This window comes from Pelmatolapia mariae, linkage group LG23, assembly GCF_036321145.2.
Source record: "Pelmatolapia mariae isolate MD_Pm_ZW linkage group LG23, Pm_UMD_F_2, whole genome shotgun sequence".
NCBI classification, from domain to species: Eukaryota; Metazoa; Chordata; class Actinopteri; order Cichliformes; family Cichlidae; genus Pelmatolapia; species Pelmatolapia mariae.
The window spans coordinates 44715308-44741512 of record NC_086246.1 but is presented as its reverse complement, the minus strand read 5'-3'; the positions used below and the strand labels follow the sequence as shown (position 1 = coordinate 44741512).

The window sequence follows — 26205 nt, the reverse complement described above, 5'->3', positions numbered from 1 at the left end:
TGTGAATCTATTGAAACAGGGTGCCAGTATCAGCTCCAGTATTATAGTGCATGCAGCATAAAACAAAGGTAGCTTGTAATAATAACCAATTGCTTAAAGCCCTGCACCTCCACTATGTAACTGCATCAGTAATTTCCATCCACTGTTTGTTCTTCCTGTCATACAAAGCTCAGCAAGTGAGTGCAGCTAGTGGTTCTCGGTTGACTCATTTGTTTACATTTGGGTTGCACATCACTAGCACCTAGCATCTCCCCGTTCAGGCCCTGGTTGTACTTCATAGTGATTTTGCCTTAAGTGATAAAACACGTTTTTTCTGTTTCCAACTTAAGTGGGAACAGTAATTATTTTTATTTTTTTGCAAATCATACTTTGTTGCAAGTTGATGAAGTAACTCCCTTTTTAGGTACTAACTTGTGGCTCAGAGACACACCTTGGCTTGTTTCATTGTTGCATGCACTGGGGAACATGAACGCATGGTCTTGCATTCGCAATATCAGTGATATGACATTTTTGTACTGTGTAAACATTTATAGTACTATTATCGTGGACAGTATTAAACTAAAAATCATCCATTCTGAATGCCAAAAAATAATCAAACTTCAGAAAAAATGGAAAAACACAGATGTGAAAACCTTAAATTTTATGTTAGTTGGAGTTTAACAGCTGGTTAGTCACAAAATTATGTTGAACGGCAAGTGACTTTGAGCTATTGAGAAGAGGCAAAAATGCACCGCTGTAAAGGAAAGAGGCCTGGTAGACTTAGAACAAGATTTAAAAAAAAGAAAAAAAGAATTAAAGCTTAATTGTTCACAAAAGTTATGCAATTAATTTCACTGAACTTATTTTCCTTTTTATTTCTTTATTCCATGACCAGTATTATTTCAAAACTCGTGGGTGTTGGTCTTGGTTTGTGTGTCAGGTTATAGGCATTTGGAGTCATAAACTCTTGAACTGAGTTCAGGGACATCCTATAATAAAAAGCCTTAGTCTTAAAGGCTGACTAAATTGAGGACTAAATGCAAAATGAAATGCAATGCAGCCTTGATCTGCTTAAAGAATTATGTGAAGATTTCTTTGGCAATCTTATGATTTGGGAATTAGGTTACATTTGAGTAACCCTGAAGGAAATAATCTGGCTCTTCAAAAGCTTTCAATTAGCAGGGTTTTCTGTTAATATGATTCTGTAGGATAAAATATTCAGAATTACTTTAATTATAGGCATGTTTCACAAATAGGATTAGCTACCATAGTGTCAAGATGGTGGCAGGGCGGAGTAACAGGTTTGCAACGCTTGCTGAGCCTGAGGATTCCAATGTTAATAAGACAGAATATTAGTTGAAAAATTGCTGAGTTAGTGGACGAGGATTGGCACGTGTTCCTGCTCAGAAACGAGGAAGTGAGAGATCTTTGAAGATATTCTGAAAGGTTTTGTGGCAATAATGGCAGGTAGAGCAGGGTGATATGACCAAAAATATTTATCACGATATACATTTGAAAATTTGCGATAACAATATAACTGACGATATAATTGACCCTAGACAAAATACTTTACAACTCCTCAACTTTATTAGTGCAAAAAACCCCAAAAACATCAATGTATTTTCACTTAAACAAGCAGCTTTTTTAAGTGCATTAAAGTTATATAAAAAATTAACAGTGCAAATGCAAATTCCTTGCTGACAGTTTAACCAAAAGGCATTTCCAGTGGAAATTGCCCAATATATCCTGAGCATAACCATGTATAATATCCACAAAACTTAAAAAGAGGTTATATACACACACACACACACACAATACGGTAATATTATGTTGAAGCACAGTACGTATCACTCCGCGAGGCGCCTGCCTACGATAGCCGTAATACTCCGACAATCCATCAAGCGGTGGGGGTTCGTAGCTTAGCAAAGTCGTACTAAAACATTTGACAGATTTTCGAGCGCCGTGTACCACAAAATCGTTTCGAGGTCAGTAAACACAACCAGAATTCATACATAAGGCACACGGGGATTATAAGGGGCACTGTCGATTTTCAGAAAAATCAAAGGATTGATTTTAAGTGTGCCGTATTTTTTCAAAAAACACGGTAATAACGACGGCCCGCTAGCATGCTCTACTTAAACTAGTGCTTTGTTGTGTATCTGACGGATGAAAGCCAAACCAGTTCCACACCACTGAAGTTGCAGCATTTTTACAAACCGATTCTGGTTCATCCGTTTCATTCGACGATCCACTTTCCCTCTTCTCATTCTGCGTCGCCGCCATGTGCGTATGTAAACAAAAGCACTGCGCATGCGCATGTTTTACCCATATTCTATCGTGATATTTCATTTTCTTATCGTTGCCCAACATTACACCGGTATTACCGTGAACGGTATGATATAGCCCAGCCCTAATGGCAGGGATTTCAGAGGAGTTGCGTGGAGATCTGCAAAAGTTTAAAACGCTTATTCAAAACCAGGAAGACCAACTGGATGCACTTGAGCAGTGTTTAAAGCGAGATAATGTTGTTATTAGAGGATTAATTTAACCACCAAAGGTAAGGGAATGGTGGGCACAATTGGAGTTGAGATTGAGGTCGCTGATTTTAGTTTAAACTACTTGTAGAAAGTATGTGTCTAGCAAAATGTATTGCCGCTGATTTTGTGTAATAATAAAACTTACTTATTTAGTTTATACTGTCTTTTAAAATTCCCACAGCTATAAACTCCACACTAAACTGGATCATTATGTATACTCGGGTTTTTTGGAATAAAGAGTGTAAACAGACTTGTGATGTTTGGTTCTCCAAATTAAAAAAACAGGACTGTGATGTACTACCCCTCAGGCTGTATTGAACATAAACAGACAGATGCCTCACCCTTCCACTTCCCCCTGCATATTGTCCTGATCCACCGGTCTATATCGGCGCTGAAGACAAGTCTTTGTGGTCTCACAACAGAGCCTCATCCATCTGTCTGAACCTTGAGTGTTTTTGGCTTTGGGTGCAAAACTGAGAGCTGAGCCACAGCTATGTCATGGAAACTTGTGAACTTGGTCTTGAACCCGGCCAAAGACAATAGATCAGATACAGACAAACACGATTCTAGCTCTGTGTTTTGTTCCATCTTCCTTTCGCTTTATTCTGCTCCCAATGTTTTCATTTCTACTCTTTCCTCCTCATCTGATAGTCAGCAGGTGGGCTTTTTGACCTCAAGCACACTATGAAAATAAGGTGCTGTATCCTCCCCACCTGTTATTTTCTTTTTTCCTTTTTAACTCTCCAGCACCTCTTTGATAAATGAGTAGAGATGATTCATATCCCAGGCAGATGTGTTTCTCTATCATTTCAAAGAATCCATTTAGATTTGTGGTACTGAGAATGATCTCTTTCCTGTCGCCTTTGTCAGGTTTCCCACAAGTTGGGTCTAGGCTTGCACACAGACTTGCTTGCACATGCCTGAAGTTGCACATCTTGCATCACCAACTGTCAGTCTGGGTATTAATTCATTCTATGCAGCCTTTTTGTATGTATGCGAAATTGTTGCAGGTGTTGAGATTAATGGATTTTTTTATTTATTTATTTTATTTAGGTTTTTATGAAAACATTTAACATTTCCACTCTGAGAGCAAATGGTGGAATTTAACTAAATAAGAAATGTGCTTAATATCTAAAGTGATAAACTTGAATACTTTTAAAAGGCAAACTGACAAAATGGTAAACCTTAATGTCACAAGGAGTTTATTTGACACAAATGGATAGAATAGACAAATATGAACATAAGAAAGTTTATTTTCTTTCTTCCTTTTTAAAAAAATCTCTTCAACTACATATGCTTCACATCCATAGACGATATAAAAGATGGATGTTACTACTGTGAAGCCTCCAGGAAAGGATTTTCCCAATCACCATCTCAGGGTTTTGGAGTGAGATATGCTGAGAAAAGGGGCTAATTGTGAAACACACATGCCCATTGGCTAACGACTTGGCACTCACAAGCCAGTGAACATCCTCTAGATAATCATTTATCATAAACCAGGATTTACAAAATTGATCAAAATCTAAAGAAAGGAAAATTGAGAATTTACGGGTCCAAGCATGCTGATTTGCTGCGATGCTTGATCTACAGCTGGACTTCACTCAAAATATGAAATTAGTCTATTTTATTTGCTTTTTACTATTTTAAACACCACAAGGCTGCTGTATGTCATGTATTATCAAAGTAGACTTGAATTAGACTGTAATTTTCAAAATTACAAAAAAGCACCCACTAAGAGAACAACTTTTGTCCGAAAAAGTGCCGAATGGTACTGTGTTTCAAAGAAGGCCCAAACCTATATACAGCTTTCCTCCCCTTCACAATTGTTCTGTTTTGTAATTATTTACACCTGTGAGCAATGCCAGACTCATTTATATGTAATAAGATGCGTCACCATCCTTTTAAGGCATACAGATTTTTCTTTCCCTCACAACTGGCTCTTATGACAGTAGTGGTTGCTGCCTCGATGGACAGACCTGTGTTTGATTCTGTTTTTCATGTGAAACGCTAACTTGAATGTTTATTTGGATGTCTTTTGTGCTACAGCTGGAATCACATGAAGGTGGGAGAGTTGTAAGGATTTACAAGAGAAGAGGGAGGGTGACATTGCCGCTGGAAACAATGTCATTCCTATTTATAGTCAATAGATGAATGTTTAGTACCACATGGATCCTGTCTGTACTTGTCCTCTGAGAGAACAGCGGCTCGAACCAACAGTGCCGGTGTAACTCAGGCACTTCATATTATAATTTGTGTGTGTGCAGCTAGCCCCTGGCCATGCCTCTCTCTGCGTTTGTGTGAGAGAGAGGAGGATCAGAAAAGTGGTGTGAGGGGCTCATTCAGGGAGAGCGGAGATGAGGGGACGGAGGGGGGAGGGGACTGAAGAGATACAGCTGTTTTTTGAGTCTCAGCTGTTGCTCTTCTTCCATTTGATACAGGCTTGCTTTTCCCCTTTCAAACACAAGCTAACTAGAAGCACAGCGCTGCATTGTTCTGTCTTGTGAGTAAAAGATAAAATAATCAATCTTTCATAGCTGCTATCAGATGGGAATACAGAGTACTTTCCAAATTAGTATGAGAGACAGCAATGACCAGATTTGGAAAAATCTGCCTCTGCTGCTTGAGTCTCCGTCTCTGCAAATGATTCAGATGGGTTCAGTTTGATATTTATTTATTTCTTTTTCTGGTTATTCTCGTCCTCTATTGCCTCATTTTTCTCCCCCTTGGCCAGTGTGTGGGTGTCATATTTTAGTCTCCCCTGTGACCTCTGACCTAGTGACTTAGAGCGAACAGCTGTGTATGTGTTCACAGGCACACTTGTTAGTTTCTCCCTCGGCCTCTCTCTCTCAGCAGCAATCCCTTTTTTGTGCGTTTTTAAGTTGTAATTACTCGTTTTATCAGGCCCTGGAGATAGGGCAGTGCCATGTTAAGGGGAAGTCATGCATGCAGCACTCTGTGTGAGTACATGTTAATCTGTATGGGAAGCCCGCTACCTCAGTCTTGCTCAGTTAAGCAAGTTCAAAGTGACTTGAATTGTAGATAAAAACTGAAACTTAAGGTCTGTGTTTAAAGCCAAAGCCCTTTCCTCTTTTGTCATACTGAACACTTGGCTTTGCAGACTTATACACACACAGGATGTAACTCTGACAATAGCTAGCCTGCAGAGTGTTTGTTTTCGAAAAGCCTGCTGAATCTGACGTTAAGTTTTGGCTCGGAGCAGCTCTTTTGTGTCAATAGTGTGCACAGATAAGGAACAACTAAAAGAGGACGGGGTTGTAGGAGGAAGATGAGCTCATTGTTGCAGGGATGCTGAAATCTTCTGTTTGTTTGGAATGTCTTATTTAGTGGATTATACAGTACACTGAAGGAGAATATCCTTCTTACGCTCTCAGTAAAGAAGCTCACTGATTTGATCTTTGATCTCATCCTGCCTCATAAAGGCACTTTTTTTTTTTGTGGTTAAAGTTTGGCTATGAGGTAGGCCTGCTTGCTTAGGGCCAAAAATACAACGCTTGTTTGTTGATGAATGGTTTCTTTTGCGTCTTTCTAAATATGCATTTGTTGAAATTAATAGAAAAATAGTATTAGTGTTTCTTGGTGCTTGCTGTAAAGACAAAAACAAAAGACAACATGAGAGCAGTGTTGAAAAAGGCAATGCAGAAAAATAATAGTTTTATCCTTCATGGATAATTCTAATTAATTTAAAATTTCAGTCACTTATAAAGCCATACTTGTGCCAAAAAAACTGGCACCAAAAGCTGATGGTTGGCGCGTGTGCACAAATTAAATTCAAATTATAACAGTTGTTGATGGAGAAGCATTAAGACCTTGTGCCCTTTTTTTTTCTTTAAATGCAACTATGATTCTGCATTTATGGTTTGGAGATGTGTCCCCTCCTGACCAGCTTCCTGTGCAGGGATATAGAGTTTGGCATGTCTAAAAGGAGGTTTTGTTGTACCAGCACTGTGGGAGTTTGTGTGTATTCCTGCGCTGACATAATTGTATGGTTTGTCAGGTTGCAGCATGCAGTGTCTTTTAGCTGTGAGGGCCCACCCGGTATCCAGTCCTGGGAAAGGCTGTGTTTTTCTTTTTGTGGTACCATCAGTGTAGATGTGGCAGAGTCTCATTTTTGTGCATGGACCATTTCTTTGTTGCTCCACCATTGATATGTGGTCATTTCAACTTAAAGAAGGAAAATATGTTCACATATTTAATACTAACATCGTAGACTGGGTTAACAAGTTGTAAAGATGGGAATTAGTGTGTGATTTGAAACTGATTTTCATTAAATCCTCACAATCGTAGATTCAGCATCTGGGTTGCAAGTTTTTCTTACAGTTTAACAGTAGTTCACTTAATGTTTCAAACACCAGGTAGGGCTGCTCGATTATGGCAAAAATGATAATCATGATTATTTTCACTGAAATTGAGATCTCGATTATTTGACGATATTTATTTAACAATAACAATGTATTGAATAATGGCTTTAAAGATTGTCAAAAAATAATATAAAATAGTGTGCAAATACTGATAACAGAGCAAATGTTTGCAATATAAGAAAATAATGAAAAATGTAAACATTAATGTTTAGTGAACTTCAAAATACTGCATAATATTTATGCATACAAATAACCAAATATCAAGGCAAGCTGTGTAGCCACACAATGCACAATTGCATCAAACTGACATTGAGGTATGGCAACTAAAGTTGCTGCTCCTTCATTGTTTGATCGTATGTCACTTTGTGAGCGGTCTTCAGATGATTGAATAAATTTGTAGTGTTGCTCTGTGGTGCAGCTACGACACCGTAGCAAAGTTTACACACTATGTCTACTTAATCCACGTCTGACTCCGCGAACCCATAATGTTTCCACACCACTGAAGTCGTTTTACCTCTCTTTTCAACCAACGGCATTCTTTCTTCAGCAGCCATCATCCTCTCCTCTCCAAATAACTTCTGCTTAGCTTTCCGAGTTTCCCTCGGGTCCTCTTAATTGTTGTGACGGGTGTTCGAAATGCAGAGAGGTGCGCTCGATTTACCACACGGAGCAGCGCGAGAGTAAAGCACGAGGGAGGTGCTAATAATCGGCTCAGTCATTTTTAATGATCGTTGAAAGCCAAGATCGTAATTTAGATTAAAATTCGATTAATTGAGCAGCCCTAACACCAGGTGACCTTTAGGAAAAAGTTTGACTGAAATCATTCAAACTCAGGCAGGAACTATTACCCAGGTTTTTATCTGGGCATCAGAATAAAAGCCAAGCAATTTTGCTCAAGTTTTGCTCTCAAGATCGGCCACAGTAAGTTTTGCTTTGTCATCAGTAAAGCGCCCACAAAGCTTACAGTTTTGTTCCTTTTGCAGGTTTTTGTTCTTTTGTTAAGTAAACTTTCAGGGCCTTTTTAAAAAAACAACAGATAGGAGCCATGGACTGAGAGGGAGAGGAAAAAACTCTACACTAAACTCCTGTGACTAAAATTTCAGATGACATATTTACAGCACTGACTTAAAGCTGTGCATAGGCAAAACAGATGCTAAGAGAAGGAGATGATTTCTTTTTGTAGTTTCAAATTTAGTGCTCACGTCAGGCTGGACTGAAAGCTTGTGCACCTGAAGGTAAATGATTCATTTTTTATCATGTGATTAGAATTCTTTCTCCAGTCTTTCAGCCTGTTACTTTACATTTCATGGAACAACTGAGAAACATTAACGGCATGAAATTAGTCTATAATAATAGAATATATGTTCCTACTTGTATTTGAAATGGTTCTTATTTTCTCTTAATGCAGCAGGTTCCCAAACTCCCTCATGTACACAAACAGAGAATACAGTGATAAAGCAAAGCTACCTAATAAACTTGTGAACCAAAGACTTTATGAGATCTTTATGTGGTTAATAAAGATATAAAAAAACAAAACAAAAAAAGAACAGAAAAAGGGGCAAGAGGAAAACCTGCCACACCTTGCATCCTAAAGTAATGGTTTCCAAAGCACTTTTTTTGTCCAACTGTCAATATGATTGTAATCTACAATTACCTTCTTTGAATGTGAACTTGAGTCAGTTCGGAAGTGGGGTTAGCATTAACAATCTCCGGATGATGGAAATTTTATTTTATTGTTTCCAACGTGATGCGTCATTGGCCCTAAATGATAGCAAGGGGAATAGCAACCTTTGTGAAGGGGAAATGAAACGATTAGCGTTGCAAACCACCAATACAAATAAAATACCTGGGAATAAGGAAAAAGGAAAAAGTCAGTGGAAACTATTGAAACTGCTACTTTCCTCATTGCTTCTGCTTTATTGGCGACATCAACAGCCCTCAGTCTGTTTGCATCATCTGACAGGAGAAGTTGGCTAATACTCGTGCAGTACCACTTTGAACAGGTACTTGGAAACCAAGCATTTCTTTCACATTGAGAAAACGCTCAGGCCATTTTAAAAGAGCATGGGACCTGAAGTGGAGGTAGCAAGACCTTTTCTTTTCCTTTTAACTGTGTGAAACTGTCTGAGAAGATGATACGGGGGTCCTTTTTATTCTACTGGACTATAAACAAGAGAAAATACAGATCCAGATTCCCACAGATGTGCCTTAATTTAAAGGATTGACAACATGTCTGATGGCATAGAAGCTGCTTTTTGCAGTGGTTAAAATCTTTTTCTTGTGGGCACAACATATGCCTAATAGAGCAGGGCGATATGACATTGTGCATGGAAGTTATATAAAAATGTAATAGTGCAAATGCAAATTCCTTGCTGACAGTTTAACCAAAAGGCATTTCCAGTGGAAATTGGCCGACATATCCTGAGCATAACCATGTATAATATCCACAAAACTTATAAAGAGGTTATACACACACACACACACACACACACACAATACGGTAATATTATGTTGAAGCACAGTACGTATCACTCCGCGGGGCTCCTACCTACGATAGCCGTAATACTCCGACAATCCATCAAGCGGTGGGGGTTCGTAGCTTAGCAAAGTCGTACTAAAACATTTGACAGATTTTCGAGCGCCGTGTACCACATAAAATCGTTTCGAGGTTAGTAAACACAACCAGAATTCATACATAAGGCACACGGGATTATAAGGGGCACTGTCGATTTTCAGAAAAATCAAAGGATTGATTTTAAGTGTGCCGTATTTTCCAAAAAACATGGTAATAACGACGGCCCGCTAGCATGCTCTACCAAAAATAGTGCTTTATTGTGTATCTGACGGATGAAAGCTAAACCAGTTCCACACCACTGAAGTTGCAGCATTTTTACAAACCAATTCTGGTTCATCTGTTCCATTCGACGATCCGCTTTCGCCCTTCTCGTTCTCTGTCGCCGCCATGCTTTTTCCGCCATGTGCGTATGAAAACATGCATGCGCGTTTTACCCATATTCTATCGCGATATTTCATTCTCTTATCGTTGCCCAACATTATACCGGTATTACCGTGAATGGTATGATATGGCCCAGCCCTAATGCCTAATGATCACTATCCTGTGATCTATAGTGCCTCTTTATTTTATCTTAACCTTAGAGCTCCCAAGTTTGAGAATGAAGAATTTGTGCTTCTTTTTTTTTTTAAAAAAAATAAGAAGTTGGATAATCACCCATCTTCTGAAAATTTGGTCAAAAATTACACGTGCAACATTACAGGTGCAGTGGCTTGCTGTGCTGGAGTTTGGGCCCTGCTCATGTGTCTCTTGTTTACATATTTACACAAACCAGTTACCACACACTGATAGATTATGACTTTATATAAGAGACTGCATCATCTTTTTTCTTCTGCATACATGATGAAATATCGCCTTAGCCCCAAAGTGTCTTTTCATGATCTGTCACTAAAATGCCTCTGCATTATGCAGTTCAGATGGCAAAGTTGATCAAGCCAACTTATCACTACATGTTGGCTCCAGACAGATGGTTCCTTTCTGCAAAAGCAGTTTATTAGCCACATGATTTTATTCAGCTCTGAGACTGCCACCACCCACACGTCATCTCCGCTCAGCCCACTGATGTGTCATCATGTCCTTAAGCAAGAATCTGTGGTGGAATGCCGCTCATTGTGATGCACCAGGGTCTGTCACTAAGGTGTGATTGATTGATTAATAATAAATGCCTAACCTGTGAGGCTTTCATACTGACTGAAAATTTGTTCATACAGCTATCAGTGTGTTTTTTTTTGTTTTGCTTTTTTTGTCCATGTTGTTACTGATGAGAGTAGAAAGTGGCTAACCTTATTTATATATGATTTAGCAGACTGTAGTTACAGAAGCTAAGAGGACCATTGTTGAAAAAAGTGAAGATAACTGTATCGAATAGCATTAAATCACACCATTTTTAACCCCCCCCCTTTTTAATATCAGTAACACTAATGTGTATACTGCATAATCAGTGTTGGGAAGGTTACTTTTAAAATGTATTCCATTACAGAATACCGAATACATGCCCCAAAATGTATTCTGTAACGTATTCCGTTACGTTACTCAATGAGAGTAACGTATTCTGAATACTTTGGATTACTTAATATATTATCATGCTTTTTACAACTACGTGAATGTACTATTGCTGTGATTTATTACTGTTACTGAAGGTCCGCGGCTCCGAACCGTAGTAAAGGGACATCTGGCTAATACGTCGGGTTCCGTGTCGGGCTCGTAGCTGAAAACTAGCTTTACTTTGTTGTCTGGGTCAACTTTGCTAGCGAGAGACAGAGAGAGGCGTTGAAAGGCTGCTCCAACGGAACTTATTTTTTCCGGAGGAAAACACGAACACGGTGTACAGTTGAGTCCTAATAGCTTACTTACAAATGGGCTCGTCAGGCACTCTTCTTGGCTGCAGTGGTTATTATTATATTTACATGCTTCCAGCTCCCGTTTTTGCTCCGTGACAGCTCGGACTTTTCCTTTCTCTCCCTCCCTCGCTCACAGACACATAACGTGTATGGTAGTCCATTCTCCCTGCAGCACGGACTACACTGCCCATGAGGCTACATTCTTTAGGGCCATGCCTGTAGCATTCTGCCTTTTAGCTCAGCACAACAACAACAACGAAAAAGGCGCTCTCTCACCCAGGAAACACGCAGAGAGAGAGAGAGCGTCACTCTGTAACCATGGCAACCGTAACGCTGCTTCCTGGAACAACAGAGCGTAGCTGTCAAACAAACCCAAACAGTCCTGACCCGCGACAATATGAAACAGGAAAGTACCGCCGTGTAATCCATTTATTTCACCAAAGTAACTGTATTCTGAATACCACCTTTTTAAACGGTAACTGTAACGGAATACAGTTACTCATATTTTGTATTCTAAATACGTAACGGCGGTACATGTATTCCGTTACTCCCCAACACTGTGCATAATATAACGATTTCACTCAGCACTTGCGTCTTTACTTGGTGTCCAACAAGAGGTTTCACTCTTGTGCCAGCCCTCAGAGACTCATAGAGGAAGACATAGAGATCATATCAGTTTCCTCTAAGCATTACTGCTCTGTCTGACTGCTCTGTTGCCCTATATTGTTACCATGTCCTTTCCTTGTTAATAGTCCATGCAGGGAATGACCACAGACAACAGTACTGCTGCCAGCTTCTCGCTTCCTCTCCCTCCTCTCCTACTTTTTTTCCCCCCACTCAACTGTCACCATGCTCAGGTCGCCCAGGCCTCAGCAGCAGAGTTGAACTTGGTCCCGGGCAGCCTGCCTGCTCCCATTTGGGCCACAAATCAGGCTGAAGTCAGCACACACACAGATACACTCAAACTGTAGGCCCTTTCCCTGCCCACACGTGACAGCCTGCCGCTCTGAGGCCCTGCCACATGCCGCTACTCACAAGCTTGGCACTGTATCCTCTTTTCAGTTCATTTGATGGATAGTCAGATACAGTTATAAAGACCAGTTGGGCCTTGTATTTGCTTTTGGCAGCTGAGGTTTTGTAGTATTTCATTATTTCAGAGGTTGCTTATAGCTGTAGGTAAAAGCTAGGTCACTGTAAAATGTTAACTGTAGGTGTTATCTCTGTCTGTGAGCATTGTACCTACAGAGCCTGCCTGTGTCACTGGGGGATGTGCGATGAGAAAAGACAGAAGACACCCTGTCTTTAAAGCGTGAGCTCTAATTATCCCCCTCAAAGCTGTAGAGATCAAGCAAGCAGGGGTGAAAGAGCAAGGGAGGAAAGTTTATCTAAAACATTTTTTTTTTTTTTAAGAAAAACATCAACACTGGCTTAGAATTAGGTTTAGATGTGTGACATGTACACCCCCCCCCCCCCCCCCCAAAAAAAAAAAAAGCAAAAAACTCGATCAGCTGAGCAGAATCACAATCAGCTGACGGCCATAAAAATGTTTAGACAACCGAAAGACTTGTTGAAGGCATTTAATTGTACGTACAGAAAGTAATTACTTTATATTGTGATGCATTCATTATAATTCAGAAATAATTTTATATGGACAGTTGTCTTGAATACCTTTTGTTACCTGATATAAAATACACATTTTGTGTTGTTGCTGATGAAACTATATTGGCCTTTTTTAAAATTCAGACACTACACACTGATTGGAGGGGGGGATTTGACTCAAATAAGGTTAAAAGTTAAATGTTTTGAAAAAGTGCAGGTGTATTTACAAGTGTAAAATTGATCATCACTTTTTTGTGCTTCATGTCCTACCTTTTTAAGATCCTCTTTGTCCTCGGCTGTCTATCTTTCCACTACATCACAGTAATTTCCCGTCACAAATAGAGCCAGATGCTCATAAAATGATGGCCCACTATGGTAGATGGTACATTGCTGTTAATTCACTGTCTGTGGAAAATCTGTGGTGTCACTGGGTTCGTTGCCTATTGATTTTCTGAAGAAGGAAAAAAAAAACCCAAAAAACGTACTTTTGTTAGATGATACGGCACCATTAAACTATTTTCTTTTTGTTTGCATTATGTTGCTCTAATAAATTAGATACATGCAAGCGTCTTGTCTGGAAGAGTGGCTGTATTTGGGGTATAGAATTATCTTCTCGCTTCCTCTTGTGCGAACTTAATAAAAACTGTATCGACCGAGCAACGGGAATACCACATGCTGTGCATGCTGTAATAGCAAACTGGGGAATTACTCAAAAGTATAGCCTGTGTGTGTGTGTCTGTCATAAAATGCAGAAACTCCCTGCACCCCTGACTGGTGTTTAAAATTTGAGTGGATGGAGAACATTGCTTTTATGTTCACACCAAAGTGTAATTGTAGTGCTATGACAGTTTTTGCTTTCAGTCCTCCTGTTCCTATAAATGTTTTCCCTTATCCACTTCTGCTGGTCTAAACTTCCATGGAGTTACCACTGTCCCGTTATTGACCTTCATGAAGGGCTGAACATCACTGGCATGTTAAGTGATCATGTGAAGGGGCTGTTAGTCGTGTTCCCTCGACAACACACACAGACATTATCGTCCCTCCGCAGGCATTGTCACCAACTTCTGCTTATACAGCCAACCTGCTGAGTGAAAGCGGTGTATATCGATCCATGGCGACACGCTGCTGTAATGCGTGTGCGAGAGTGTGTGTGAGTGAGAGAGAGAGAGATCGTCCGGGCTTCTCTTAGCTCCAGATCAATACTGTCCTGCTGTCCCCCAGGAGGCTTGATGAGAGCCCAGAGAAAGCGAGAACAACCTCGACTCAGTCTTCCATGGCATTACATTAAATGAAATGCCACCAACAAGCTCTCTGGTGATTAGCAAGCTTCACATAATGCATGAGCAAAATTAAAAGTAACACTTTCTCTGTTTCTGTAAAGCAGTAGTGAACAGGAAATACAGTCATGTAAGAAGTCTGGAGGCAAGACGGAAGACAAGGTTTGCACTTGATGTGTGTGCTTGGCTGCAGATGGTCTGCAATAGGAGTTTATATGGGTTTTTGAGGAGTGAGGCTGACAAGATATTACTTATAATATTTTAAAACTATACTGCAGCAAGAACTCAGCCATATAGAGCTATTTCATGTAATAATTTATATAACTTCCATTGCTAAGTGCTGCTGTAATTTTGAGTAATTGTTATGTTACTCTGTTATTTGTCAAAGCATATTTACTTTTGTATAATTTGCCCTGTTGTTAAGACCATATTATCTGCTTTTTGTAGCTTCTTTTTAATGTTTAGATTATTTGAGTGAATTTAAAAATACAGGTAGTAGGTCCTGCGTTTTTATATCTTAAAATTTGAATGTGCAGTGAAGTGTTTCATCTACAGATTTACCCACTCGGAACGTTTTCTTTTCATATGGTAAAGAGGCCTATGACAATATTTGAATGGTGGTGGGATAATTTGCCTTAGAGTTTAGACTTGGACGGCGTGAATGGTATGTATGCGTACTGTGTACTAAAGAGAAGGAGACAGCAGCACAGCTTAATGGGCTGTCACATCCCTCAGTGCACACCTCAACACACTGACCCACTTTGGCTCTCTGACTTTGGCGCATCTGCGGCATGCTTTTCAAACGCATCAAGCCCCACTTCTGCTAGGCAGAGCAGAAAGCACATGTCTGTACTGAGCATGTAGACCGTGACGAAGAAGAGGTACTGCAGTTTTTATCATAAAGCACGGCGGAGGAGAAAAAGACTTGTTTTCAAATGATTGTGCGCTTAAGGAGGAAATGCTTCCATTATTGTTTGCTTGCTAACAAGACCTCCCTTAGAGAGAGAGAGAGAGAGAGAGAGAGAGAGAGAGACAGACACACACACACACACACTTAATGTTTAATAGTGAGAACAGATTGAGAAGCGATGCTTGGCTTGCAGGACTGTTGGGTGTCAAAGAAAAGGCCTTTAGTTCTTTAGACGGGGACTGGCAGGGTTGGCTCAGCGTTTCTGTTAACACTAAATGCTACACAAGTCTCGTGTGATCCTTTATTCAGTCTCACAGCTTGTGACCTTTCCTCGATCACACAGATCTGTGTTGGTCCTGTACATACCCATTGTGCTCATTTCCAACTCTCTCTTTTTGTTCTTGCACTTCACTAGAGTAGCTTTACATGATTGTTCTAAAGAACTTTGTTTTTTTTTTATTTTTTATTTAAATCTTACCTTGAGTGCCCCCCCCCCCCCCCCCCCCCCCCCCAGTTTATCCGTCGTCTGAAACGAGCCTTTTTAGCCCCGTTCCTATGATAGTTTGCACCTTACTTTCTTCTTATTATTGTAAGCAGACATACAACATACGACAAAAGTAACACACACATATGTGAGTCAAAGCACACAAAGGTGTTTACTGTTTCCATGATGCTGGGCCATCTGGGATGCACTGCTACAGATTTGTCATGGGTGTCTTACACAAAACATCTTACATCTAGAGCGGTTCCATGGGTGTATGGGTACTGTAGCAGAGTTACAGCCACCCCTATGTATATATCATATTTTTGCCAGATTAAGACGTGGAACTTTCCATGCTTCTAACGAATGAATGACTAAATCTGATTATCAATAGTTGATAAATTTTCATTTCTCACTCCACTCCCACAAACTATCACGTGCAGCGCAAACCCTCAGATTTATTTATCTTAGAGTATGTTTGCATTTCTTACTAATCAGGGCTTCCAGCTTGAAGATATAATGCTGCCATAAAATAAGGTTGAGGTGAGGATTAAAAGGACAGGAAATGAGCAGTTTAAGGAGGACCTAGGACATGTCAAATCGAGGTCATGGAAGACCTGTTTTCATGGCTGCTGGAGGTAGGAATGTAAAAGGTCAGTGCACGATGTGGAATGCGTTGTCACGTGCACAGATACGCTGGCATGTGCATGACAACAACACACACAAAAACACTTGCTAATACGCATTATGCCCTTCAGTACTGAGGCAGCCTGGGCCTTTTGTGTGTGAACTGCAGTATGTGAATGTCAGAAGGTAGTCTGGAATTCAGTGAATACAAGGAGGGAGAGGCAGCCAAGTCACAGAGCGAAGTCTGATTGAACGCCACTTGCTATGCAGTCTTATGAGTCACGTTTAGCTTAACGACACGTCCTCTCCTACAAGCTCCAACATGAGTAGTTCTACTTTCTGTCACTCTTCCTCTGTTATTGCTCTCTTCCTCTTCTTATTCCAGTCGTGCCCTCTGCAAGGCTTATACTTGTGATGTTGAGACGTCAGCCCATCTTGTTCCCAGACACACACCTGTACCTTATTAGTGCGCACATGTTTTTCTGCCAGCTGACATTATAAACATTCCCTGGGCTTGAACCTCAGAAAGCCCAGCATTATGACACGCCTATGTGGAGTTATGTCACCAAACACAGCATATTTCAGCTCAGCTGACTGTCAGGTGTGTCAGACACAAGGACATTTAAATCAGGAGCACCAGCTAGTTGGGATTGGATAGGGTAAGGCAATGAGTCAGAAGTGATTGTTAATAGCGGGAGGTGTGGATGTCGGAAGAAGCTGTAAAACTAGATGTAAACTAGCTAGGATGGTTATGGTTAAGGAGTTCTAACAGAACAAAATGAGTGACAGCAGATGAGCAGAAACCTGCTGTTATCAGAGGCTGTTTACACTGCTCTGGGTTGATAACACTTTGACTATAACACGCCGAGGACAGATGTGAGCGCTTGTTAAAGCTGTGTACACAGATGCTATTTCTGTCTTCCTAGCACAGAGATGTTTGTATGTATTTTTTTTTTTTTTTTTTAAACGGGCTGCTGAAGCAGGGGGGAAAAAACAAAACCCAAGTGAGACAAACATTCATTGTCTTATTTATTTGATTTTATGTATTTATTTGAGGTCATGTCTTTATAGGCTTATGTTAGCCAAAGTCTGAAGTTTATTTTGGATTGTGGAAATCTTAATGTAGTGTTAGGGAAAGGTAACAAACAGAAATACTGACTATCATTATAACCTGGAGGGAATAGGAGATATACCATGCTCCAGTCTAGCACAAGCTTTTATTCCTTATCGTAGTGAGACACCTACTGGCTGATGTGAGTTATGGAAAGAGTCTGGAGGCACAGAGGGAGACAGGATTTCCACTGTGTGGGTTTTTACTCATGTTCAGAACAATCATGTTGCTTTTTGTTCTTTTCCCCCTTATTTCTTTTGTTCCTTTCATTCACACACAGACAGCAGAGACCAGCCTTGGAGAACGATAAAACTCGATAGACAGACGAAAACAGAACAACAGCCTAACTTCACTTAAAGCATTATGTACATCTGACACCCATCTGGTAAGTGTGGCCTTTTTTTTCTTTAAAGAATGTCTCGCTTTTTAAGTTGACTGAGGATGAACTTAATTTTTTATTTTATTAAGTCTATGAAAACATAGATTGATGCTTAACCTCACAAGTGATATTTTTAATAAATGTCTAATTTGAACCTAGATAAAAGGACAACACACACATCGGTATTGGGCCAGGAAATAAGATAATTACAGATGTAGTATTTTTATATACAGCAGACTCGGACTTGTAAACACAGGCCAGCTATTGCTTCCTGTAGGATTATGCACTTTGTCAAACAATGTGAGGATAGTTTACATGATATGCTGGCGTTTGCCGGTATATCTGTCTTGTCTTGGCAGAACTGTATAAGGAAGTTAATGGAACAGGCCACTTGATGAAAAGACAAACAAGTAGGCAGTCAGGCGCTCACATACCTGCAGGCCTCTGCTGGCCTTCAGTATTCTGAGCAGCTCCTTATTTTTCATTATTGCTTCTCAGTGTGCTTTTGGCTAATAATGGTCTCCAAGGTGTTTTGAGTGCTGAGCAGACAAGAATATTAAATTGTGCTAGAATATTAATACGATATCACTCAGTGATGTACGAGGATTAGATTGTCTCCAGTTTAATATTTACAATTCATATTATTATTAAACGTTTAAATAACCCCTTTACACATATGCGCGCGCACGCGTGCGCATACACACACACACATACACACACACACACACGTTTACATAGTTCTATGTAGGTTGAAAATAAAAGTGTAGAATGGATTTAAGACTTTAGAACAATGTATAGAGAAAACAACAGCAAAGACAAATGTTTGGTAGCAAATCTGGCCTGGATGGGAGCCAGTGAATTGGTCGGGTAAGCTGTTTACACTCACGGACCACAAGCCCCTTTCACAGAAGATCTTTTCCTAATGCTCACCTTAAGCTCCTTCTGTCCCGTCTTTCCTCAAGCGTAGTAAAGGCAGACTATAAATGTGCACATCCATATGGTGTGCACAGGCATTCTGGACCAATAGCTGAACCTCACAACCATTTAACCAGCATTTCTTTACATCATAACTAATTTCGAGAGGGTACATTTTTCCTTGTAGTTGCGACAGTATGTCTAAATCAACCCATTTCAACCAGTAGATGGTGCTCTGTTTGCAAGATGAGCAATTTGAATGCTGCTATTAATGATCAGGATATCGTGCGCAATTTACTCACTGTCATACATTTTGTATGTGTTTTCTGTCAGAGGGCCGGGCGGGCTTTGCTGTAGCTGAGGATGATGAATGGTCTCCTGCATTAGAGCTAGATGGTGCGGGAATGATGGACCTCCCTAATGGCCAATCCAGTATCTCCACCAGTGCTGCCACAGTCTCTGAGGTAAGGCCTCATCCACGTCAGTGTTTTAAAATGCAGCCTGTGTATACCTTAACTATGAAAGGTTTTCGTGTATAATTATTATATATTAGTATTAGTCAGTTGACATATTAAATAATAACATTTTAATATATTATGTTTAGTTTTTCTTGGTGTTCATTTTACAAATCTCAAAACCTTACCAACATCACCACTCTTTTTCATTTGGTAATCCAATTCTCAGAAGCCCAGCCATCAGTTTGTGTGTGTGTTTCTGTGTGTGTGACTTCCAGAAGAGCAGCAGCTCAGAATCTCTCAGTGATAAGGCATCTTCAGAGCTGAAGAAGAGTTTTGATGCAGTTGTGTTCGATGTGCTGAAGGTCACTCCTGAGGAATATGCAGTAAGTGAATTTTCTGTGTTTCTGTTACAGTCTCTTCTTTTCTGATTAACCTGCATAAATGAGGGGTTATAAACGTGCATATAAACAAAAATACGATGTGCTGACTTAAGACAGGAGGAGATGGGGTGATGGAGGGGGAAATGGGGTCAGAGTTTGCATCAGTAATAATTGATGATGTCTGGCAGTGGCAAGCAGCTGCTGACAGTTCCCTTAGCTGCCTCTGCCCCATTTTCAGTGACTTTTCAGTGTCATCTTTGGAAAAATAATAATAATAGTAAAAAAAAGAAACTCAGAACAATGTCACATTTTTGTCGAACTAGCTTTACCTTACAGGATTTTCACATGAAAAGAACATAATCTTTTGAACGTCTGCGAGCTTTTTCTTTTTTAAATACTTGCGCTTGTGTCTTGTTGTGTCCCATTCCACCACAAGAGGTCACTCTTGGTCTTATTTAATCAATCCCTGATATATTAATGTCTTTCAAGGTGGTGTCAGGTAAGTAAAGGAGTCTTAGGAGTAATGGGTTGTGCATTATCACAAGCCCAATTTAAAAAAAAAAAAAGCAGCATTTCAGTTGTTGAATTGTTTTTACATCAACCTTCTTTATGGCAACATGGAACTTAGAGGAATTGTGACAAACGTTAGTTTGTATAAATATTTCAATTTGAGCAAAGTATATCTAACAGGTGCCTTTTTGCTCTCCTTCAGGGCCAGATTACACTCATGGATGCTCCTGTGTTCAAAGCCATCCAGCCAGAGGTGAGCAGTTAATGTGGAGAGGAAAAACGATGTTAACGGAATGACAATTATTTAAACTGAGTGGGAGGACTCAAGGGAGCTTTTTACTTTACTGATGAGCAACTTTCAGTCCTTTGGGGCATTTGAAATCTTTAAAAACACATGTTTTCACATATATATTGTTGAAAATGTAAGACTGCACTCTCTGTCAGCAATTTAATTTAAGCAAATTTGTGGCACTGAGCATGTTGGCTAACTTGGGTTAAGCGTCAGGTTTACTTGGCTTTTATAATGTGCTAATTTTATTCACTGAAAGATAGAAATATTACTTCATCACAGATAGATAGAGCTCGGTGAGTTAAAAACCCTGTAGTAGTGACCTCTTAACCGCTTCTTAGGGAGAGAGGCCGGTATTTAACCAGTATTTCTAGTGGATGACTGGAAAAAAGTAGTCTACTAACAAATCCAAGAGATTCTTGCCATGAACTGAAGGGTGTGTATAAAGAGATGACTGAGATAAAGAAAAAGACTATTTATTAAACCCGTGATAAAAAGGCTAGTCATAATATTCAAATTTGTCGATATTTTTTGCCTAATTTGGAGTTGGACACTTGGCCAGTGTGCAGTCAGTGTATTCCAAGGAGCAGCAGTATTCCTGTCATCAGTCATGCTCCTGCCTCTGGTTTGCATTTTCATGTTGTTTGGGGTCACTGGCCTGTTGCAATATCAGTCCCTCTCTACAAAATAGATCCAGGGAGTGCTGATTGTCATGGGCTTTCCTCCACAGTTGCCTGACCACAAACTTGTTGAAATTTTATGGAGCACTTAAACTCAGACTGCCAAGTGCTTTGGGTCATGGTCAGATCATGCTGGGATAACATGGGTTATTAGGTTTTGTGCAAACTTGAATCCATGTAAGTTCAAGTACAAACTGTCATCAAGGAGAAGGGGACAGAGCAAATCTAAACTCGGTATACATTTTTAGAAACATTTAAAAGCTTATTATTTGTTATGATAAACTGATTAATAAATTAAAAATGAACGTAGGAAAATTGCAGTGGTGGCCAAGGTAAATTTCTCCATTGGTGCCCCCAGACTTTTAAACCACATTATACATTAGGAATTCCCCCTTGCCATGTTTTCTCTTTTCCCTTTCATACATAGGGTACATGTGGTTTATGTCTAACTGTCATGTTTTGAGATTAGTTAGCCACTGTGATCACAGCTCCCACGCTTTGTCATATGTCAGTTATGCGAAAAAAAGCCATCTGTATCTCACCTATTCTTGCACACCATTTCTGTTGTGAATGTTCGACCTCATGATTTGCCCCTGTTGGCTGTCAGGCTCTTTCATGACAGCAAGCATGGATAACCTATGTTTAAGGTTGACCGCAGTGATCTTATAAAAACTGCATACAGACCACAAGCACATTGTAGTGTGGCTTAGTCTGACTCCTGCTGCGGCATATGTGCAACATTTGCATTTCTAACAGCTCATAACCTTTCTGGCCTGATATCAAGCCACGTTTTAATGAATTAGGCTTCATATAGTACAGCATGCTCTTTTGAGTCTCGCAAATAGTTTGTGTTTGAGCAGTGGAAAAAGGGAAAAGAACAGAGACGGAAGTTCCTTAGTAGCAGCAGGCTTTGTCTGTCTTGTTTGGTTTGTTGTGAAGTACCTTGCAGACTGACGTGAAGTGGGAGCGAAGGGGAAGTGAACTAGAGGGGGCATTTGGAAAGGAGCCACTGCCCTGATTGAAGGGGCGTGCTGAGAGGGTGATGAATGCCGTAGTGTACCATATGTAGAGTGACCCAGCAGGATCTTGGCAGGTGGTAGAGTGGACTGGTAAGGCTTTTTATGCTCTCACTGTGCTTTTGTTTCAGGAAACTTGCTGAAAAAAATAAATGTACATGTCCAAGCCTGAACAGAACTGAGAGTTTCCAGTGCTGTCAACCTTCCTTCCCCTCCTCACAGACACATGATGGAGGAAAAAAAACAAGCGTGTGTGTTCAGGCACTCCTGCCAATTCGCTCTGTTCACTGGCCAAATAGGAAACTGTTAAATTACTTTTTTTCTTAAGTTGTGTAATCTTGCCCCCCCCCCCCCCACACACACACACACACACACAAAACCTACGCGCCTCAAAAAATAAAAGGAGAACTTTTTAATCGATGTATAGCATGAACTCTATTAAACATCTGGGATATTGATCTGGTCAGTTAAGTAGCAGAGGGGGTTGTTAATCTGTTTCAACTGTTTTAGTGTTAATGAAATTAACAACAGGTCCACTACACACAACACCCAAAAAAGGAATGGCTTTAAGGGTGCAGGCCACTATCATTTTTTTCCTTTCTCATCTATTCTGAGTGTTGACTAGTTTTACATTTGGCTAAAGTCAGTGTCACGAGGCGCTCAGGTACTCCAGCCCCCCAGGACGGCACGTCAATATTCGGTCTATCGCCAGAAGGTTTGCCGTGTCTCCTAGCACGGTCTCAAGAGCATGGAGAGAGGCAGTTACTCTAGGAGAGCTGGACAGGGCTGTAGAAGGTCAAAACCCATCAGTGGGACGGTATCTGCTCCTTTGTTCAATGAGGAATAGGATGAGCTCTACAAAATGACCTCTAGCAGGGCACTGGCATGCTGTACATGCCCGTCTGCACTAATTGCTGGATCTCATCTGCCCTTAAACTTAACTTTCCTTTTGAGGAACAGGACAGAGTTGCAAAGAGCCAAATTTGGTGAGCGATGACTCAGTACTGTGTGCCAGTGCATGACGGCTTAATGACCTATGCCACAATTCCAGTAATTTGGAGTAAAGGTTCTACCTGAAACGTCTCAGGATGTAGATTCCGAAAACAGCTGTTTACATTCTGGTTCATAACCACAGACCCAGCTCTCTTATCTCATCATCCGTCATCACAAGTGATTCTCAGTGGGTCAGTTTGACCCAGCCCTCCCTTTAACTTGATGTTTTCTCTTTGGGCAAGTTCAATGGAAATGTGCACTTGGTGATGATTAGGTTCAAGGGAGAGAATTAAACCTAGCAGAAGCATCTGAAGTCGTATTGATGTGCAGAAGGAAATTACTTTGAATGGTGCATTTAAAGAAAACTGCTTTGATTTAAATTTTTTTATTTAATTTCCTATAGATGTCTTTATGGCAGTTTTACATTAGATAATCCAAGCTTGTCCAATAGCAGTTTCAAGGTTGAGCTGCTCTGTTCTTCCAGTCCTGCACTTAATTAACTAATAACTTCCCTAACTACATGAAATGGCTGAAATGACCATAAAGTAGCTGTGACTTGACCTTTTGGTGTTTGTGTTCTAGCTTTTTCGCTTTCCTCTCTCCATAAACACATCATAACTGTCTTAACATAATAATGTGAGAGCTTGTGTGAGACAGTAGGCCGCAGAGAGAACTTTCATGCATACATGACACACAAGCAGATATTCTGGCATGACAATATTATAGTAGAACAGAGCTTCTCAGTAATTTGAGTATTTCGGTCATGACTTGAAGCATATGTATGGAGAGGAGCCTGAGAGGTCTAGCCAAGTCATCTGGATGAAGAAGAAAAGATAAGTCTGTCACAATAGCTATAAAAGATTACACGGGACCCGTGGATATATACAGCAAAAATGGTGTGGAGAGATGCTATAATGTCTGGCCAGCCCCTTTAAACAGGAAACATAGTTTATTCTATTTATCTTTTGATTGGAAAAGCAGCGTGAGCGTCAGGTTTAAGAGATCAGAGTATAACATGTCTGTCCTTCACAGCAGACTTTAGAGACAAACACAGAATCTAAACACATCTGCTTCTTATGATGCGTAAGTGACAGCTCATAAACCTCTGCCAGACCTGAGGGTTGTTGTAATTTACTTCCACTACGTAATGGACCCTCATCAGTGCAATGGCATTTATTTTTTTTAAACTGGAAAGTGCAAAGAGAAATTAACAGAGCTTGAGAGCATTGTCAGTGTCTTTGTGCTCAGTTTGGAGCACAGGTATAAATAATGGAAACACCAGAAGATATTTATTTTTTTGATGGTAAAATAATCTATACTGCAGACCAGACTGAGCTACAACCCCCAAATGAATTTCTGTTATGTTCCTTGGCTGTTGGTTTGCCATTAAAATGACAAGATGGATCACAGAGAGAGCGGGAGGAATGGATGTGGGGGTCTTGTTGCAAATCTTTTTCTCTCATTTGAACAAGTATTGACTACTAATGGATTTCAGCACTGGCTGGTGTTTATTGTTTGAACTGGAATGTATAGCTGCTTGCTATAGTATGGTTGATCAGCTGACAAAAGGGGAAAAAGTAAAATAAAAAAGGTAAATTATAGATGAATTTAGGTGAAATAAAACGACAGTGGCTGACTTTTTCACCCTTCCTTTTCTCAGTTTTTCAATCCCAGCAGGGTATTTCTAATTTCATAATCAGATCTCCAGCTGGATATTATGAAATAAAAGCTGCGGGGGAAAAAGTAGTTGAGTGATGCAGAGGGGATTGAGAGGGAGAGGGTTGCCTTTTTGTTTTTAACACACAGTCATGACAACAGCCAAGTACGTAATTTTGTGGCTTTGGCTGGCAGGTTTTGCTCCAACTCTCAGGGAACTATCAGATTGCATTTTACGTACCGCTGAAAAGTATGTCAGATCCTCACGTCTGAGAACCCAGAGCAGAAATCCTCAGAACAGGCTGACTTGTAGTTGGACGCAAGTAATGTTTGTCTTTCTCAGGCCTATCTTGGCTTAGTCTCTTCCAGCACTGGATGTCAGATAAAGAAACATTTTCTAAAACCTTTTTCCCCCCTTTTGCTGTCCATACAGTTACAACTATAACAGAAGCATCACATAAAGGTTTCTGTAGGTCCCTGTAGATCTGCACAGGACTAATGTAGAGATTAAACTTTAATTGCTGCACAACAAACGCCGGGGGAAATCTTTCTTACACTGCAGCCTGTCAGCATGATGATCTGGACATGTTGATCACAGTGAAAGCTGGAGAAAATAATGCTTTGGTAGTAGAGACAGAAAAACCACATGGACAAATTTTCCATTGTCAGAGATGATTTAGTCCAGTTTCACTGCAATATGGTCTTAATTATATTTGATTTTTGTGTAAGCATATATCATCTTTAACAAATACAGTTTGATGTCTTCTTTATAGCAACACGGCTTCTTCTGGTTTGAGTATAATAAAGCATAAAATGCGTGTACTGAATTACATAAATAAAAGTACTTTTAGAAAAGTAATTCTTTCCATGGTGTGTGCATAGCCAGGTAATGGGGGCTGCTGCTGCTGCTGGCTTGAGTTCCTGCCAAGTCTATAGTTCATGACTGTCTGAGATGAATGTATTTTTTTTTTTAAGTGTTTGTCTTAAGACAACAGAAACAAAATAGCAAATCAATAAATCAATAGATTCTAAACTCCCGATTGGCGCACAGACAACCAGAGTCCAGTATCGGCCCTCCTGTCACTTAAACTCTTATCTCGACAGTCTCCTCTCTACTTTTATCAAGCTTCATTTCAGTTTCACTGCCTCCCCTTTCTCATCTTACTTCTCTTTCCGTTCTGTTTCTCATCTTCATCAGCTCTTCCTTTCTTGGCCTGTGGGCTTTGACTGTTTCCTTGCATCTCGACACAGGTTTCCATTAACAGAGTAGATAAAAATTTTTAAAAAAGGAAGTGCTGTGATGGCTCACACGAGCTCATCGCAAATGGTGGCCAAGCTGCAGCTTATCGTTTTATTTAGCTTTTGCTAAACAAACCAAGTCAAACTTTGGTGATTATGAAGATGTATATGGTCCGTTTTTTAAGAAGTTTTAAGATTGTGTAAAGTTTTGTTGTGGCTGATGATGGTGCCTCATTTATTTTAATGTCTTTGGTTAATGAATACCCTTTAAACCACCTCGGCTATTGTTTGTCACTTGTAGGTCATATAATCAATCGTTCAGCCAGAGGTCACATCAGATTTCTTTAACAGCTCTTACTTTAAGTGTACAGACCCAA

The 26205-nt window shown here is 40.1% G+C and overlaps 1 protein-coding gene across 2 annotated transcripts in view; it reads left to right on the top strand.

Moving 5' to 3' along the window:
* Positions 1 to 26205, top strand: part of ralgps2 (Ral GEF with PH domain and SH3 binding motif 2) — a 74174-nt gene that overhangs the window by 6683 nt on the left and 41286 nt on the right. For both annotated transcript variants that reach the window (XM_063465865.1, XM_063465867.1), the window contains exons 2-5: positions 17594 to 17698; positions 18941 to 19071; positions 19341 to 19448; positions 20158 to 20208. In XM_063465865.1, the coding sequence (XP_063321935.1) occupies positions 19012 to 19071; positions 19341 to 19448; positions 20158 to 20208 (219 nt within the window). In that variant the 5' untranslated portion in view covers positions 17594 to 17698; positions 18941 to 19011. The remainder of the gene's footprint in view (positions 1 to 17593; positions 17699 to 18940; positions 19072 to 19340; positions 19449 to 20157; positions 20209 to 26205) is intronic.